The sequence below is a fragment of the Opisthocomus hoazin genome, chromosome 2 (assembly GCF_030867145.1).
Source record: "Opisthocomus hoazin isolate bOpiHoa1 chromosome 2, bOpiHoa1.hap1, whole genome shotgun sequence".
NCBI lineage: Eukaryota > Metazoa > Chordata > Aves > Opisthocomiformes > Opisthocomidae > Opisthocomus > Opisthocomus hoazin.
The window spans coordinates 73,512,509-73,527,326 of NC_134415.1; the positions used below are offsets into that span (position 1 = coordinate 73,512,509).

At 35.6% G+C, this 14,818-nt stretch overlaps 1 protein-coding gene across 4 annotated transcripts in view; it reads left to right on the plus strand.

Moving 5' to 3' along the window:
• The window catches only part of TBC1D32 (TBC1 domain family member 32), an 87,704-nt gene that overhangs the window by 22,166 nt on the left and 50,720 nt on the right, over positions 1-14,818 (plus strand). For all 4 annotated transcript variants that reach the window (XM_075414146.1, XM_075414147.1, XM_075414149.1 and 1 more), the window contains 8 exons: positions 427-554; positions 2,053-2,254; positions 5,114-5,196; positions 6,877-7,015; positions 7,730-7,817; positions 9,266-9,384; positions 9,997-10,113; positions 13,544-13,632. In XM_075414146.1, the coding sequence (XP_075270261.1) occupies positions 427-554; positions 2,053-2,254; positions 5,114-5,196; positions 6,877-7,015; positions 7,730-7,817; positions 9,266-9,384; positions 9,997-10,113; positions 13,544-13,632 (965 nt within the window). The remainder of the gene's footprint in view (positions 1-426; positions 555-2,052; positions 2,255-5,113; positions 5,197-6,876; positions 7,016-7,729; positions 7,818-9,265; positions 9,385-9,996; positions 10,114-13,543; positions 13,633-14,818) is intronic.

Sequence of the window (14,818 nt, forward strand, 5' to 3'; positions counted from 1 at the left end):
ATCATCTTGCGAACTAGAATTCCATTTCTAGCCAAAGAGTTGCCAATGCGTAAGCAGCAATGAGGGAGTTAGTGTGTTTCTCACCTTGATTTGGGTATTGCTCTTGTACTCCTAGATGGCATATCAAGAGCCTTTCCACGTTCATGGTGGGAAAAGAGAAAAAGGACTTCGGAAATGTGTGTCCGCTATATCTGTGTAGTCATTGAACTTCTGCCGTAATCATTAAAAGTGACAATTATTGCCATTTGTGATGAAGATTTCTATGTGATGGCATTTGAACATAGGCTGTTTACTTATTTTGTTTAAGCCATTAAGCAATCATCAGAAAGGTGACCTTCAGGTTCTGCATACATAAGCCAGACTTGAATAAACAGCTTTCACAAAAGCATTGAATTGAAAACCCTTTTTTTATTTACTTCCAAATAGGTGTATATAAATTGTATTGAAACCACTTTAATTGATGTAGCTGATATTTTGGCAAGGATTGCTGCTGTAGAAGATGGTCTTTCTCTTCTTCTTTATGGAGAAAATAAAAAAACTGCCAAAGAAGATAGGTAAGAGTGCATTAATGAATAGCATTGTGAGTACTTTAATTAATTACATTAGTCTTATGAGACTCATTTTCTGTTTTTTCATTTATCTGTAACGTGATATGTTTTCTTTATGTTTGGAGTAAAATAGCTGATTATCAAGTAAGGTAGTAATTGTTTTAGAGAATGTATTAGAGAGATGTTTACGTGTATAACCAAATGAAATGACAGTTTAAAGAAATAATTTATCAAAGGAGATTTCCATGATTTAGTTGTTTTCTTGTTCATGTGAGAGCTTTCCGTTCTCTGAATGTGATTCCATTATATTCATAGTGCTGCTGTTCAGGCCAAAGGCCTCCGTTCTCTTTTTTTTTTTGATTGTTTGTTTTTAGAATAAATGCTAAAAATCAGCCTATTTTATTGAAAGAATGTAGCATTCAGTTTTCACTACATCTTGTAGAGACAGATCTTGTATCAGAAGCTGACATTCGTAACACTGTACCCAACTTAAGATCTGTGTGATCCTGTGGTTATTGTTAGATGATGCTAAAATTTGAAACAGGGCAGTAACATTGGTACTAGCCTTTAAAAATATCTAAGCTGCAGGTCATGAAAATGTATGGAATGCATGTCTTTGAAGTTGAGGAATCTCAGAAGTTGCATGTGTTTTAAAGGGGGATTGGAAGTAAAAGATAGCTTTTTGGAGAAACAGTTATTCAGGACTTCAGAAGGAGATCTTGTATAGGAAAAATGAAGAACAAGGACAAATTTTGTTTTGTAGTGATATCCTTAACACTGATTAAGCAGAAGTTAAAATGATTGTCTTGTTGCTCTTCCCATCTGGACTCCTGTATAACACACAGTCTGTGTAGTTCATGGCTGTGTGGGCTGGATGGAAGACAGTGGATGCACTTTTTGCTTTATGTAGACCTGTATGTATATCACTTGCCATAGTGCCGAGTTTCAGCATCCGTGCAGGGACAGGAACGACTCTCACACACTGATGTAATGCACAGTTGGTTCCCTTTATTATTCCGCTTGTGTGGTTATATACATTTTTCATATCTGTATACGCGATCATGCTTATTCGGATAAGGCTACAGACATAAATCACGCGCTGTTCACACGCTCCACATTCCCTTATGATTGGTAACTGTGCACTAATGTCAATAGCAACAGACTGCCTCCACGTCCTTGAACACATCTTATTTTTGCTAACCCACATCATGTGCACTATCAGAACTTTCTCAATGGTTATTCTTAGCTGTCCTTTCCAGTGGCCTGTTCAGTTATGCTAACTGCTTTGCTTAAGCGGCCTAGTCATGCTAACTCTTAAACTACATCAACCCCAACACCATAGATCTTTTTCTTCTGGTATTACGAGTTATAGTATAGTTGACCTCTCCATAGTTGCTTTCCATAGTTTCTTTTCCCCTAGAAAAATTTAAGTAAGTTTAGTCAGAGGACTTGTTTCAAGACGTGACTACAGAACAACATTTTAAAAGTGTTATTTTATTTCTAGTCCTACAGCTGTTCATGTAATTGTTCAGTTTACAAAGAAACTTCTTCATGACGACATTTCTCTTTTATCTGGATCCGAGATTTTGCCGGTTGTTAAAGGAGCTTTCATTTTTGTATGTCGTCAGATGTACAGAACTTGTGAAGGCCTGCAGATGCTAATTCCTTATGGCTTGCATGAATCTCTCGGAGAGGCCTGGAAAAAGGTAAATCTTGTTTTAGATTGGGAAGATTGGAAAAAATCGTACTGTAAGAGGTTCAGTTTATGTAACAGTTGTTCTTTTCTTCAGGTTGCTTATATTTAAGTAGTGAGATAATGCTTGGAATTGTTCTAAAAATGAAGTTCTACTTTTCAAATTTTCCTTCTGTATGTGAACCTAGCAGAAGCTTGCTTTGAGACTTCTGTGCCGCCAGATTAAACCAAGAACTCTAAAGATGCATTGATAGACCTATCATTCATAGATTGACTCCTTTCTAAACATTGTCCTTGATGGTAGAGTTCACTTGATGTCATGATAGCTGGTGTCCACCACAAATCAGGTATTTGCTCTTGGTCTGGGATATTTTGAAAGGAAAAATTCCTGAGATGTGATCTTAGTAATTTTTAGGTTAAACTAGTTAGTTGTTGTGGGAGACATGAAGAAAAAAAAAAAGGCGATTCCAAATATTTGCCTTAAATAGTTAGAAGCCATTGAAATATGCTCAAGAGACCATAATAAGAAGCGCTAGGCAGGAGTTCTTGTCTTACTTGTGTACTTGGATGTCTTGTGAAGTGTAGAGTCCGTACTTCAGTTTGATTGCTAGTCTGATGCTTTTTCTGCGTGGAAAGCGTGGGTCCAGCAGTTCTGTGTATTCTGCTTTGTGTTTTAAATTTACTGAACAAGGTATATGGATCTCTGTTTCATTCACTAATCTCTTCTTTTGTCATTGTTCTGATAGCCATATGCGATGTGAAAGTTCTTGTCTATTACTATAAAAATTTAATTAAGGTGGAAAAATGATAGCAGATGCTGCAAGAACCATGTTCAAAAGTTCACAGTGAAGTAAAATTCAAAGAAACGTTCGAATCATTAAAATAACAGTGACAGCATTTGAGTAAGGGTAGCATATAAAGCTTCAAATGTGGCTTACAGATAAACTGAAAGCAGATTTAAACTATAGGTGTTAGAACTCTTAGTCGAAAGCCAAATTTTACCTGTGTTGTTTCACTTTATACTGAAAAATGGAACAATCTCTTTTTTTGCTTCCAGTGATAGTAAAATATTTTCTCAGAGAAGGAACAGACCAAGTTGGAAGAAAAAATTGCCTAAAAATCTAAAGATTCTTTCTGGAAGTGAGGAAGCAGGAGAGAGACTGAATGCAAGGGAAAGAACAGCTTTTTTTCTTGTCAAATGCTGTATGCTTTTATTATGATTACAAATTTAAAACGTACAGTCACAATGTAAACTGAGGCAGAAAATACCAGAAAGCTAGAATGTGAATAGAAGAGGGACTTAAATCACCAGCTTGTGGATATTTCTCACTGCTTTTATATATGAATTTTATCATGAAAGCATATGTTTTGATTAAAAATAAAATATATTATTACTTACAATCACAATTATATCACGGTAAACTCTGTTTCTCATCAAAGAATGTTGGTTTTGAAACATTTTCCTTGCATTGAGAACTTGAGAGTTTTGTTGAATTAAGGAGTTATGTTCACTTGAATCATGCTGTAATTTACATAACAATCTGTCTGTCTTTTTGTGCTTTCTTATTGTGTCAGTAAGTCAGTCTTACTTGAACTAACCTATTACTCTATTTAGTGTATCACAGGCAGACTGTTACATGCTTTTGATGGGCATTTCCAGTTATTTGCTCTAAAGCACCACAGTGTTTGCACATGCACAAAAGACTTCTTAGCATATTAAAATCCTTTATTGTGGTACAGAACATCATTTAGACAGATTGTTTTGACACATACAAGGTAAGTAGGCTGAATGTGACGAAAATAAAAAAAAGCATGAAACGTTTAACTGCCAAAATGCCATTTCTTCACAACACTTTGGAGGTCAAATTGAGACTGAAGTGGAATCTACACATTGAGGACTTCAACAAGTTAGTACAGGAAAGTCACATTTTCAACCCTATCTTCTTGATTACTTTTAAAATTATTTTCTGTTGTTGCTCAATTTTAAAACATCTACAGTTTATAAAATGTTCTACCATTTCTAGTGTAGTAAAAATGGTGGACTTTGATGGACTCTATCCAAACAATAGTGACAAGTTTTTAATGATAGACGTTTTTACAGCTCTCCTGGAGTTTAAAGACTGTTGGAGAAACAATTTTTTCTTGGCATATTCTGCTGGAATTCTGGAACATAATTTGTACAGATGTTAATGAAAGGAGAATTTAAGAGATCGAGGACAACTGACTAGTTTAATAGAGGAATCTTTTTGTGGATTTATTAAACCACGTTTGTAAGAGCAAATTAATGACTGCTCACTTTAATTCGAATGGTGCAATATGCTTTTTGTCCCTAGAAACATAGAACAACTTAAATCATTCATCTTAAACATACAGGTTTTTTTCACACCAATTATTTTCAAATATCATTTAAATTAGAAACTCCATCAAATATAAAAATGTGTATATCTATGTATGTCTGTAGCTCTAATCATATCCATACTGATATAAATTTATATAATTTATAAATAAATGAATAAAAATTGGCAGAATTATGTTATAGTTCTGATATTGAGTTGTTGACTCCAGAGGCTATTAAATGCCTTTTTTTTTTTTTTTTGCTTTGGGAGTCTCTAGTTAAAAAGAGCTTTTTATTTTAAGAATTTTAATAAAAATTTTAAAAACATAGTAGCTTCAAAATTGTTTATACTAAAGGCAAAAATAATAAATAAGCTTTTCTGGAATAAAAAATGTAGTGGAGTAGTGTATTCTGTGCCAAAGGCTAGACTGCAACCTAATTACTGTTATTTTTTTAATATATAAAAAGAACGAGCAATATCTGGAGTTTAAAAATGGTGTAAATAAACAATATTTGTTTATTTTGTTTATTTCACAGGCAAGTTTGCTTTCAGAAAGAGTACCCACTCCTGTAACTGGTGCGGGCTCGACTTCTTCAAAAAGTTTGGTGTCAAAAAACGTGTAAGTTGATGCTTAATTTATGCACATGCACAAGTATGAATACACGCTGCCACTTTATCCACAGTTGATGCATCTTATAACCCTGTGATTTTTTGCCAAAAGCATAGGGGTAGGTAGAGGGAGTGAAGTCATCCTAGCATAGGTCTCAGTAGAATTACAAAATTGTTCTTGACCTTTCAGGAATTTCTTGGCTTACAGAGTTGTGTCTAATCTATGTAAAATTGACTATCGTTGATTCTCTCTGACTACAGAAATTGGCTTGAGGAAAATGTGAATTAGAAAGCATAAAACAAAATAGCTGTCAGAGTTTGTCTTACGGGTTTGATGTGCTGTTAATTTAAAATACAGTTCTGCTGAATGGTATCCTCACCTTCAAAATGTTATGTAGCAAGATTGGTAGCATGCTGGGTGAAAGCCTCATATATATTAAGTGAAAAGTATCCTTCCTTTTATACTAAAACTTAATGTCCCTTTATAGATGTTTGTATGCATTAAGATGAGAAATACACAAATGGTTGTGAGCCTGAAAATTCAGGGTGATGTTGGTGTTAGTGCAGAGCCTAGTTATTAAGTAAATTCTTGTTTATACTTTACCATAGATTTCGTCTATAATTTGCAAAGATACCTCAACAGTTACTACTCTAGGCTGTAGTGGTGGCACGTGAACTGGTTATAGCAATTCAAATCTAGTGGTAAAAAGAAATCTAGGGATGCAGAGCTCTGACTGAGGAGGCTGTCACTAGTCACTGCCACTGACATAAGCTACACTTTCCTCCTAGCATCTAGATTTTTCATTTAACTATGGAACAAGACATGGTGATGTGTTTCTGGGTAAAATTTTTGTTTCTGAACAAGACATGGGAGGGATTCTACGGGAGAAGTTAATTAGGGTTTGTGGTGGTGGTGGTTGACTGCTACGACAAAAGCTGTATGCTGCTTGCTGGCGATATGAATCTGAAATGGGAAATGAGAACTAGAGATGAGAATCCAGTAAGCAAATGAGGTTAGAGAAGCAGAATCACAAGAGCCTAGCAGGAATGGTACCTAGTCAAAGGTGATGTAATTGCTTCACTTTTTAGGCCATAGAATATTTTGCAGGGCAGAGAGTATCATCATACTTGATTCTTGCAATTGCTGTTCTTCCTGCCATGTCTGTAGAAAATGTTTTATATTTACTGCTGTTGATATGTGAAGCTATTGTGTAAATATAGCACCTTATTTTCATGATTCTGTACTCATTTCTAGCAGGAGCCTGTGTCTCCTCATTAGCTCCTCTTAGTGTTTTTACATTGGTGAGAAATTCTATTCCTGCTTTGCCAATTTGTAATGGCCACATTAGTACCTTGAAAGACTCATCTAGAGTCGGATAGTAAGGTGTAAGTACATTTAAGAATGGCATGGGTCTTTTGGGTTCCCCATTACATCATCTTTCTGTTCTATGTTCCTACCTAACCTTAGTTTTGCCAGGATGAATTTGAATGTTTGTACAAAATACAGTCTAATATGTGTTACAACTTTCCCAAATGTTTTTTTTAAACTAGCATAGGGTAAACATACAGAGTAAACATAAAGTCCAGTGAATGAAGTGGTGATGTTTTTCAAAGTTAGTAATTGTTGTTTTTCTTTTTTTCCATGCTTTTTTACATATCTTTTTTAATTATTATTTTGCAACTCTTGCAGTTTGTTATGGGAAGAGACATTGTTAGATGCCTTGCTAAATTTTTCTGCCACACCCAAAGGACTCCTCCTGCTTTATAGCACAGGTGCCATGAATGACTGTGTGAACTTCATGTTCAGCAGTTTCTCAAAAAAACTCCAGGTAAGCATTACAGAGTCTGCACAGTTTTTCTTTCTTTCAATGATTATAGTAAAATAAAGAAGAAAGAAAATAGTAAGAAACTAAATCCAGAAACCATTTTGTCGATTTTTGCAAAAATGAATTTAAAATATAGCTTACCATCTTTGATATTGGTACCACGCTGATGTAAGTTTGTTGGATGTTAATTATCTTTAGAATGTCAGGCATATATTTACCTTATTCTGACTTTTTACTGTGAAGTTTGTAATGTTAAGCAAAATATTTTTTCTTTTTTTCTTGTAAGTGCTGATTTTTCTAGATCGTGTTGGTGTTGGTAGGTTCTGTTGAAATGTAGGTACGGTAGACAATACTTCAGATGTAAACAAAAATCAGATAATATGCATTTTAGGAGGAAAAACGTAATGGTACAGACATCTTACTGAATGTGTGCAAAAAAAATTATAATGCTAACATTTTTATTCTTTGTTGATGTTGCTTGTCTCAACCATAGTATTTTGCATTTCAATTTTGATAAGATACTTGATAAAGACATTTGGTGTGGAAACTGATCCTGGTAAGTCTGTAGAGGATAATATTTATGAACTGTTCAAGTCTAACCATATAGTGGATTAAATTCTCTAAACAAGTGTAGGAAAGATCAATACTTAAGAGATCATTTGAGAGTTTCATGCTAACTGATTAACTAACACTGTGCTTTATATTTATTAATAACAGACAAATGAGTATGAAGAGTTTGGTAGTAGAGTGATTGTTACACAAATGGCAACAACACCAACAGGTGCAGTAGCTCTACAGAGTTCAGGTAAATTGAAGAATGATGTTATGAATAGTTACTGCAGTCTTGCATATTAGAAAAAGATGGTGAGAAAGATGTTAAAAAAGATCAACTGTGTGGAATAATTATACAGTATTAGCAAAAACTGCTTAAATGTCTGTTATTTTCTTCTTGATGCAAATTTACTTCATTGGTTTGGGTTTCCAGAAATTTCCTGTATGTGCATGAAGACATTTATATCTGTTAAAAAATGAGTTGCTAACAATTTCCAAGTGCTTCTTACTGATCTACAGGTCAGAATTCGTAACTGTTGATTTCTGTAATTTGTATGTACTTTTCCTGATTACTGACTGCTCAAAGATTGAGAAACTGTGAAGGCCTGAATGTCCTTGGCACCCGTGTACAATAGTTGAGATGGAATTGAGATTGTCTGAACTGGTGATTCTTCTCATATGCCAACCCATAGCACAAAGTGCCTGCAAATTCATTCTCAGATAACTCAATCTTGCCATACCACCCAGTGGTCTAGGTAGTTGTTGTGTTAAAACTAGAATCTTACCAGTAAAGTGAAGCTACTGTCTTAAGTTGCTAAGGAAGTCCATGAGGTAGAAAAGTTACAAATGTTCTCTGTGAGTATCTAAATGGTCAGTAATAATAATGAGTTGATCGAAAGACTGTCAGAAAGCAGGCAAATTCTGCCAATCAAGGAAACTAATTGTCAGTTGCTTATTACTTGTCCCTCTGGGATCTTTCAGAAAGCAGGGAGCAGATCTACTTAAGGAGTAACCCATCTGTCCCGTTTAAGGTTCTCAGCCAAGTTGTTTCTTATAGCCCTTGGTATCCAAGACAAACGGTAGACCAAAAATAATCAGCATTGATTTTTCAATCCTGAGAGGAGGTTGTGTAGTGCATGTGAAGTTTGTATTAAGCCTGTAACTTACATTTGGCGATTTCAGAGTTAGATGGCTATCTTTCCTCTTCTGTTTTAAGATTTAACATTTTAAATTCAGCTAGTAGTGCTTCTCTTAAAAATATTTTTTTTCAGTCCTTATCTTTTTGTTGTGGTATGTTTTAATTTATTAATGAGTTACAGTAAATCTGTCTTTTTAAAACCATGAAGCCAATACTAGTTAAGCCTTGATCTGTAGCAGACAACTTATTAAAGAAGGTCAGCAGCTCATTTACATGGAAAATACATAAATATCATCCTACTCTAGTTTAATAGTCTTTGCAAACTGTTGCTGTAGATTTTAGATTGAATATAAGCAGACGGCTGTAGAAAGGTAATTTGACTAAAGGACTGAGAATAGCAGGGAGAGTAACCCTCAGGCAGTCTATCTTGTGAAATTTTAGTCCACAATGTAGAGAATTTTGAGAATCTGAGTTAGAATTGTGGTATAAAATGCTTTTAATATGAATATTGTTTTTCTGGTGTTCTTACCATACCCATGATTAGAACAAAAAATTTGTTTTAGGTTTTATAAAGGCACTTGTAACTGAATTATGGGCACTTCTGGAGTGTGGAAAAGATGATTTGAGGATAACCCAACCCAAATCTACTCCAGTTGACCCTATTGACCGAAGCTGTCAGAAGGTGAGAAATGACTTAATCTTCTGTATTGGTATGGAAAAAGCAGTGCTGTGTTTCAGATAGGATGATACATACCTTTCTGTAAATTTTTATTGTGGCCATACTTGCTTCTTGGCACGTGGGGTAAAATTAGTATAATACACTAGTCAAATAATGACTGTTAGAAAGGATTCTGGTGTTGCACAGCAGGTCACAATGCCAAGGATCCATTAAAGTCAATATGAAATAATAAATAACAATCATGATGAAAGTCTTAAAATACTAGCCATCGGTTCATGTCTGATTACTGTAGTAAGATCAGAGTGACATGTTTGAGAGTATGTTGTGCTGCTAGATTTTAGAATTATGTGATAATGAAAATATTACAATTTTTAAAGTTGCTTGTACAATGTGATAGATAATACATATTTCACAGACACTACTGCCCTTTTAGATTATATAGACACCTGCCAGGGTTTGCAGTCTTATTTTGGGCAGCTCTATTTATGTGAAGTTCAGCCTACAATGAAGGGTAAGAACAAACTTAGAGTAAATGGCAAATAATTATTAACCTTTACTTGGTTATACTTATCTGATAAACATTCCCTTTTGTTGCCCCTTTTTTTCTTTTTGTAGTTTTTTCTGTCTCTGGTAAACTTGCTCACTTACCCTGCAGTTTTTGAGTTCCTGAGTAAACAAGATATACCAAATAAACCAAAGTATTCACTCCGTGAAGTACCTACAGACATTATTGTAAGTATAGTTTTTATTGTGAAAGAAAAAGAAATACTACTGTGAAGCCGTTTTTCCTGAGAAAATGTTACTGTAATAATAGAATAAGTTTTCTCTTCTTACTGAAAGATTTTGAAATTTTCTGCATTTTATATTATATACAGCATGAGGGCAGTATATGCACATATCACTTCATGTTAACCTAAATTTTCATTTTGAAATCCTACAGGTAATATAAAATTTGATGCCTAATTTAAAGATCATCTTTCCTGGCTTGTGTTAAAATTGTGGTTTTTCATGGGAAAAAAAAAAAGTGACATACATAAACACCTCTGTATGTGCATGCAGTTACATGCTGGAAAATATCTATACTTGTATTTTATATAATACTGCTCTATCACACTTATCTGTGGACTTAAGCAAAAATGAAAAAAAAACCCAGCCAACCGAACAAAAAATCTCAGGCTTTCTTAATAGCACGGATGATTCACACACAGAAAAAATCGCTAGTTGGAAGGTTACTGATTAAGGCACATTTTAGTCCTAAGAAAGATAGTATTACCATTTCCGTATTTAGTATTATTTTGTATTAGTTCATTTGACTGCATTCCATTGGGTTTTTTTTCTCATCTACAAAGCACAGGCAATTTTAATCGGTGACCCTGAGTGTCAGTTAAAATCAGAATTTTTTTTCTAATGAGCTAGCACTTCTAATTGCTGTTTTGTTAGAGTGTTTCTTCAACACAAGCTCTGGACTGGTGGTAATAGAAGTTGTTTAGACAGAGTATATCATAGTGTGTGTTATGTTTGGAAAGGATTTCTGTCATTCTGTTTTCTAATACTTTTTTGATGATATCAGGAGGAAAGGGATGATGAACTTTATTTTTCCAATCCACTCAATGTTGATGTGTCCACCGATGGATAGTTCTGTTCAGTCGTAAAGTTTTCTGAGGGACTGGGAGCAGGGGAGATAGATGTATGTTGAAGGTGAAACGTTTTTGAGAGCTTTCAGATTGGGGTGGATCTTAAGTAATGATTTTTGTGACTTTTGAATGCCTGTATTGTTTTGGCTTTTGAGACACTTCAGCATTTTGATGGAATTCTCTAGGTTTCCAGAAACACAAATACTGATACAATTGTTCAAAGTTCCCTGAACAGTTATAGATGTTTTGGATGGGATTTGTCTCACTGAACTACTGTGCAACAGTGGGTTTTGTAAGCCTAAACTAGCCACCCAAGATTATATAGTTAACAGAAGGAAAATAGTAAGTTCATCTAACGTTAATTTAATGTGTAATGGCTAAGTCTAAGTACTCAGAAAACTTCTGGGGTTAGACATACAGATTTGTTATAACCACATTTTTGGGCAGTGACTGCAGAAAACAGAAGATAAAGATTTGACCGGGTGTAACTACGGTTAGAAAGCAAGGTAAAGCAATTTCAGTGCCACCAGAAGATTTGGTTTAATTGCTTTGTATGCTTAGTGTTTCTATATTTCTGAATCACATCACAGTGCCACAGAATCTGACCTGTAATATTTATGCTGAACTATCTTTGATAATGCACAGAACTTAATCATCTTTGTATACCCTTTATTGCTTAAATACACAAGATTTAAACATTTTTTCCTCCTTTGTATTTTTGGCTAACTAGTTGTGTCATTGAATGAACAGATAATCAGTCTGTTTTTACTGCTTTTAACTATTGACTAATCAGGATTTTATTTTGTGCCCTTAGGAAAATTTTTCTTAATACATGCCAGGTTTTGGATTTTTTAACTCTGTTCGCTATATAAAAATATTTTAGAAAATGGAGCAGATGAATCAGGGTCCTTCTGCCTGCCTCCACTCTTCCTTTGAGAGGTTATGCAGTCCACACATGCAAGGGAATCTAGCTTGGAAGGTACCCTTCAGATCTGTAGCTTTGAAAGACATGTTAAAGCAGAAGAATTGTTTGTTTTGTTTTGGTTTTTTTTTCCCCAGTGATTGTGGAGAATCTTATATTTAGATGGTGTATTTTAGGTATTTAGAGCAGGTAACCTAATACTTAAGCTATGCTCTGTAGTTGAGCAGTGCAGATCTATCTGCACATTTTTCTGATGGGACCTTGTGTTGGAGCTTGTTCGTTATCTTCCTTCCTAATATCCCAAATCAGAGCTTGGTCTGCTTTAATGGTAGTTGTCTCTCTGTGCCTGCTCTTTCTGCTCTTTTGCAGGCTCCAAGCTTTGACGTATAGATAAGGAGGTTGTTGCCAGAGAAATATCCTTTGGCATTGAACTCTTTGTATGTGCCAATATCTAAAAAGCCTTAAACCCCAAACAAATCAATTACTTGCATTACCAATTTTATGAACAGCCATGAGGTCTGAGTTGAATTGTTTTATTGTGAATTTTATAATGAACATTATTTGTGGAAAAAGTGCATTCTTCACAGCCCTCTCCCCTACCACCCCAAAAAATCTCATAGGGAAAACAGGTTTTACTGCATTTTAAATAAGAATGCATTTTATGAAGTCAGTTTACTTTGACAAATTCTGGATTTTTTTTCTACTACTGGGAGTTTTACTTGTGGTGTGTAGTTTTCTCTCTGTTGAAAACCAGAGCTTTGGTTGATTTCCTGAAAGTATGGATCCTAACTTCTCTCATATCATATTGAAATGACTGATTGATCTAGACAGGATCAGCTCTGCTCTCTCTGAGACTATACTTCTTAAACATGGAGAAAATAAAAGCTTGGATTTAATCCAGATTCAATAAAGCCTATAAGGACTTTGTTTCTTCTAACCATAGCACAGCAATCTGTCTCTGAGACGGTAATAAAAGTGAATGTTTTTATGCATTTCTAAATCTTTCGATGAAATTATTTCTTCAGGAGCAGTTTGGATATTCAGTGAACCAGAGGGGAAGATAATTAGATTGAGTTTGTGGAAGAAGTGGGAAGCAGCCACAGATCATTGTCTGTTACCTGGGGTACTGTAGGATGAAAGATGTAAGCCTCAACATCCAAACCATGCCTTGCTACACTGAGAATAAATGGCCGTGTTTTGAAGCATGTAGTGCTAACCAGTGTTAGAAAGTGTAGTATACTAAAGGATTTGCTGTTCTTTTCATTAAAATAGATATATACACATCTCAAAAATACAAAAAACAGTGTAACATTTTTGTTGCAGTTTAACACTAAATAAGAACTAGGATACTTGATATGCTGGCATCCTTTTGTATGCTTAATGATTTATGATTTTTAACTGAGATTCTCCCCCTCCCCCCCAACTTTCCGTATGATTTCTTTTTGCCATTGACTTTTATGGTGGAAACCACCTGTTCTTGCAGAAATAATTTCAATGTGTGTTTTAATAATGGGTTTCATTTTATAGTAAACATCCTTATGAAACTATTATGTGCATAAAATAGAAAATCATACATGAGTTTTTTACATGTGTCTTCCTTTGACAGGATATCATTGACAGGCTTATAATTTTGAATTCAGAAGCTAAAATTCATTCCTTATTCAGTTATGAACAATCACATATCTTTGGTCTGAGGTAAGATGCTATTTTTTTATTCCGTGATCACATTAGCTAAATAGGATATAACATACTTGGATGTGTTGCTTCTGATAAGATAGTTTTTTTTGTTTTTATTATGCATGAAGGTGAAATTCCTTCTTTTTTAACATAATAAGATTAAACGAAAAATGGCCTACAAAATGACAATAGCAATGAATCTAATCTTATTATCTGTAAATGGTTATATTGTAATATGATAAACAGTAACAGAAGTTGCATGTTGTTATTTTTCCTTGCTCATTGAAAAGAACATGTGATACATCCATTGTACTGCATAAAACAAAAATCATACTGAAATACTAAAATAAACAAAATGTTTTTTTACCATGTTTGTAACAGTTATATCAAAATATGCTCACACTGTCATGCTTGTGTTTTGTAATATTAAGAGCTTGATAATATTTGTTTTGGTTTGGTTTGGCCTGGATAAATGCCAGGTGCCCACCAAAACCACTCTATCACTGCCCCTCCTCAGCTGGACAGGGGAGAGGAAATATGATGAAAGGCTTGAGGGTCAAGATAAGGACAGGGAGCGATCACTCACCAGTTACCATCACGGACAACACAGACTGAACCTGGGGAGAAAAGGGAGTTTAATTCATCACTAATCAAATCAGAGCAGGATAGTGAGAAATAAATCCAGATCTTAAAACACCTTCCCCCCACCCCTCCCTTCTTCCCGGGCTCAGCTTCACTCCCGTTTCTCTCCCTCCTTCCCCCCCGAGTGGCGCAGGGGGATGGGGAATGGGGGTTACGGTCAGTTCATCACGCGTTGTCTCTGCCACTGCTTCCTCCTCAAGGGGAGGACTCCTCACACTCTTCCCCTGCTCTAGCGTGAAGGTTCCTCTCATGGGAGACAGTTCTCCACAAACTTCTCCAACGTGAGTCCTTCCCACGGGCTGCAGCTCTTCATGAACTGCCCCAGCGTGGGTCCTTCCCACGGGGTGCAGTCCTTCAGGAACAGGCTGCTCCAGCGTGGGTCCCCCATGGGGTCACAAGCCCTGCCAGCAAACCTGCTCCGGCGTGGGCTCCTCTCTCCACGAGTCCGCAGGTCCTGGGCAGGAGCCTGCTCCAGTGCGGGGCTCTCCACAGGGTCGCAGCTTCCTTCAGGCATCCACCTGCTCCGGCATGGGGTCCCTCCTGTGGGCTACAGGTGGATAAT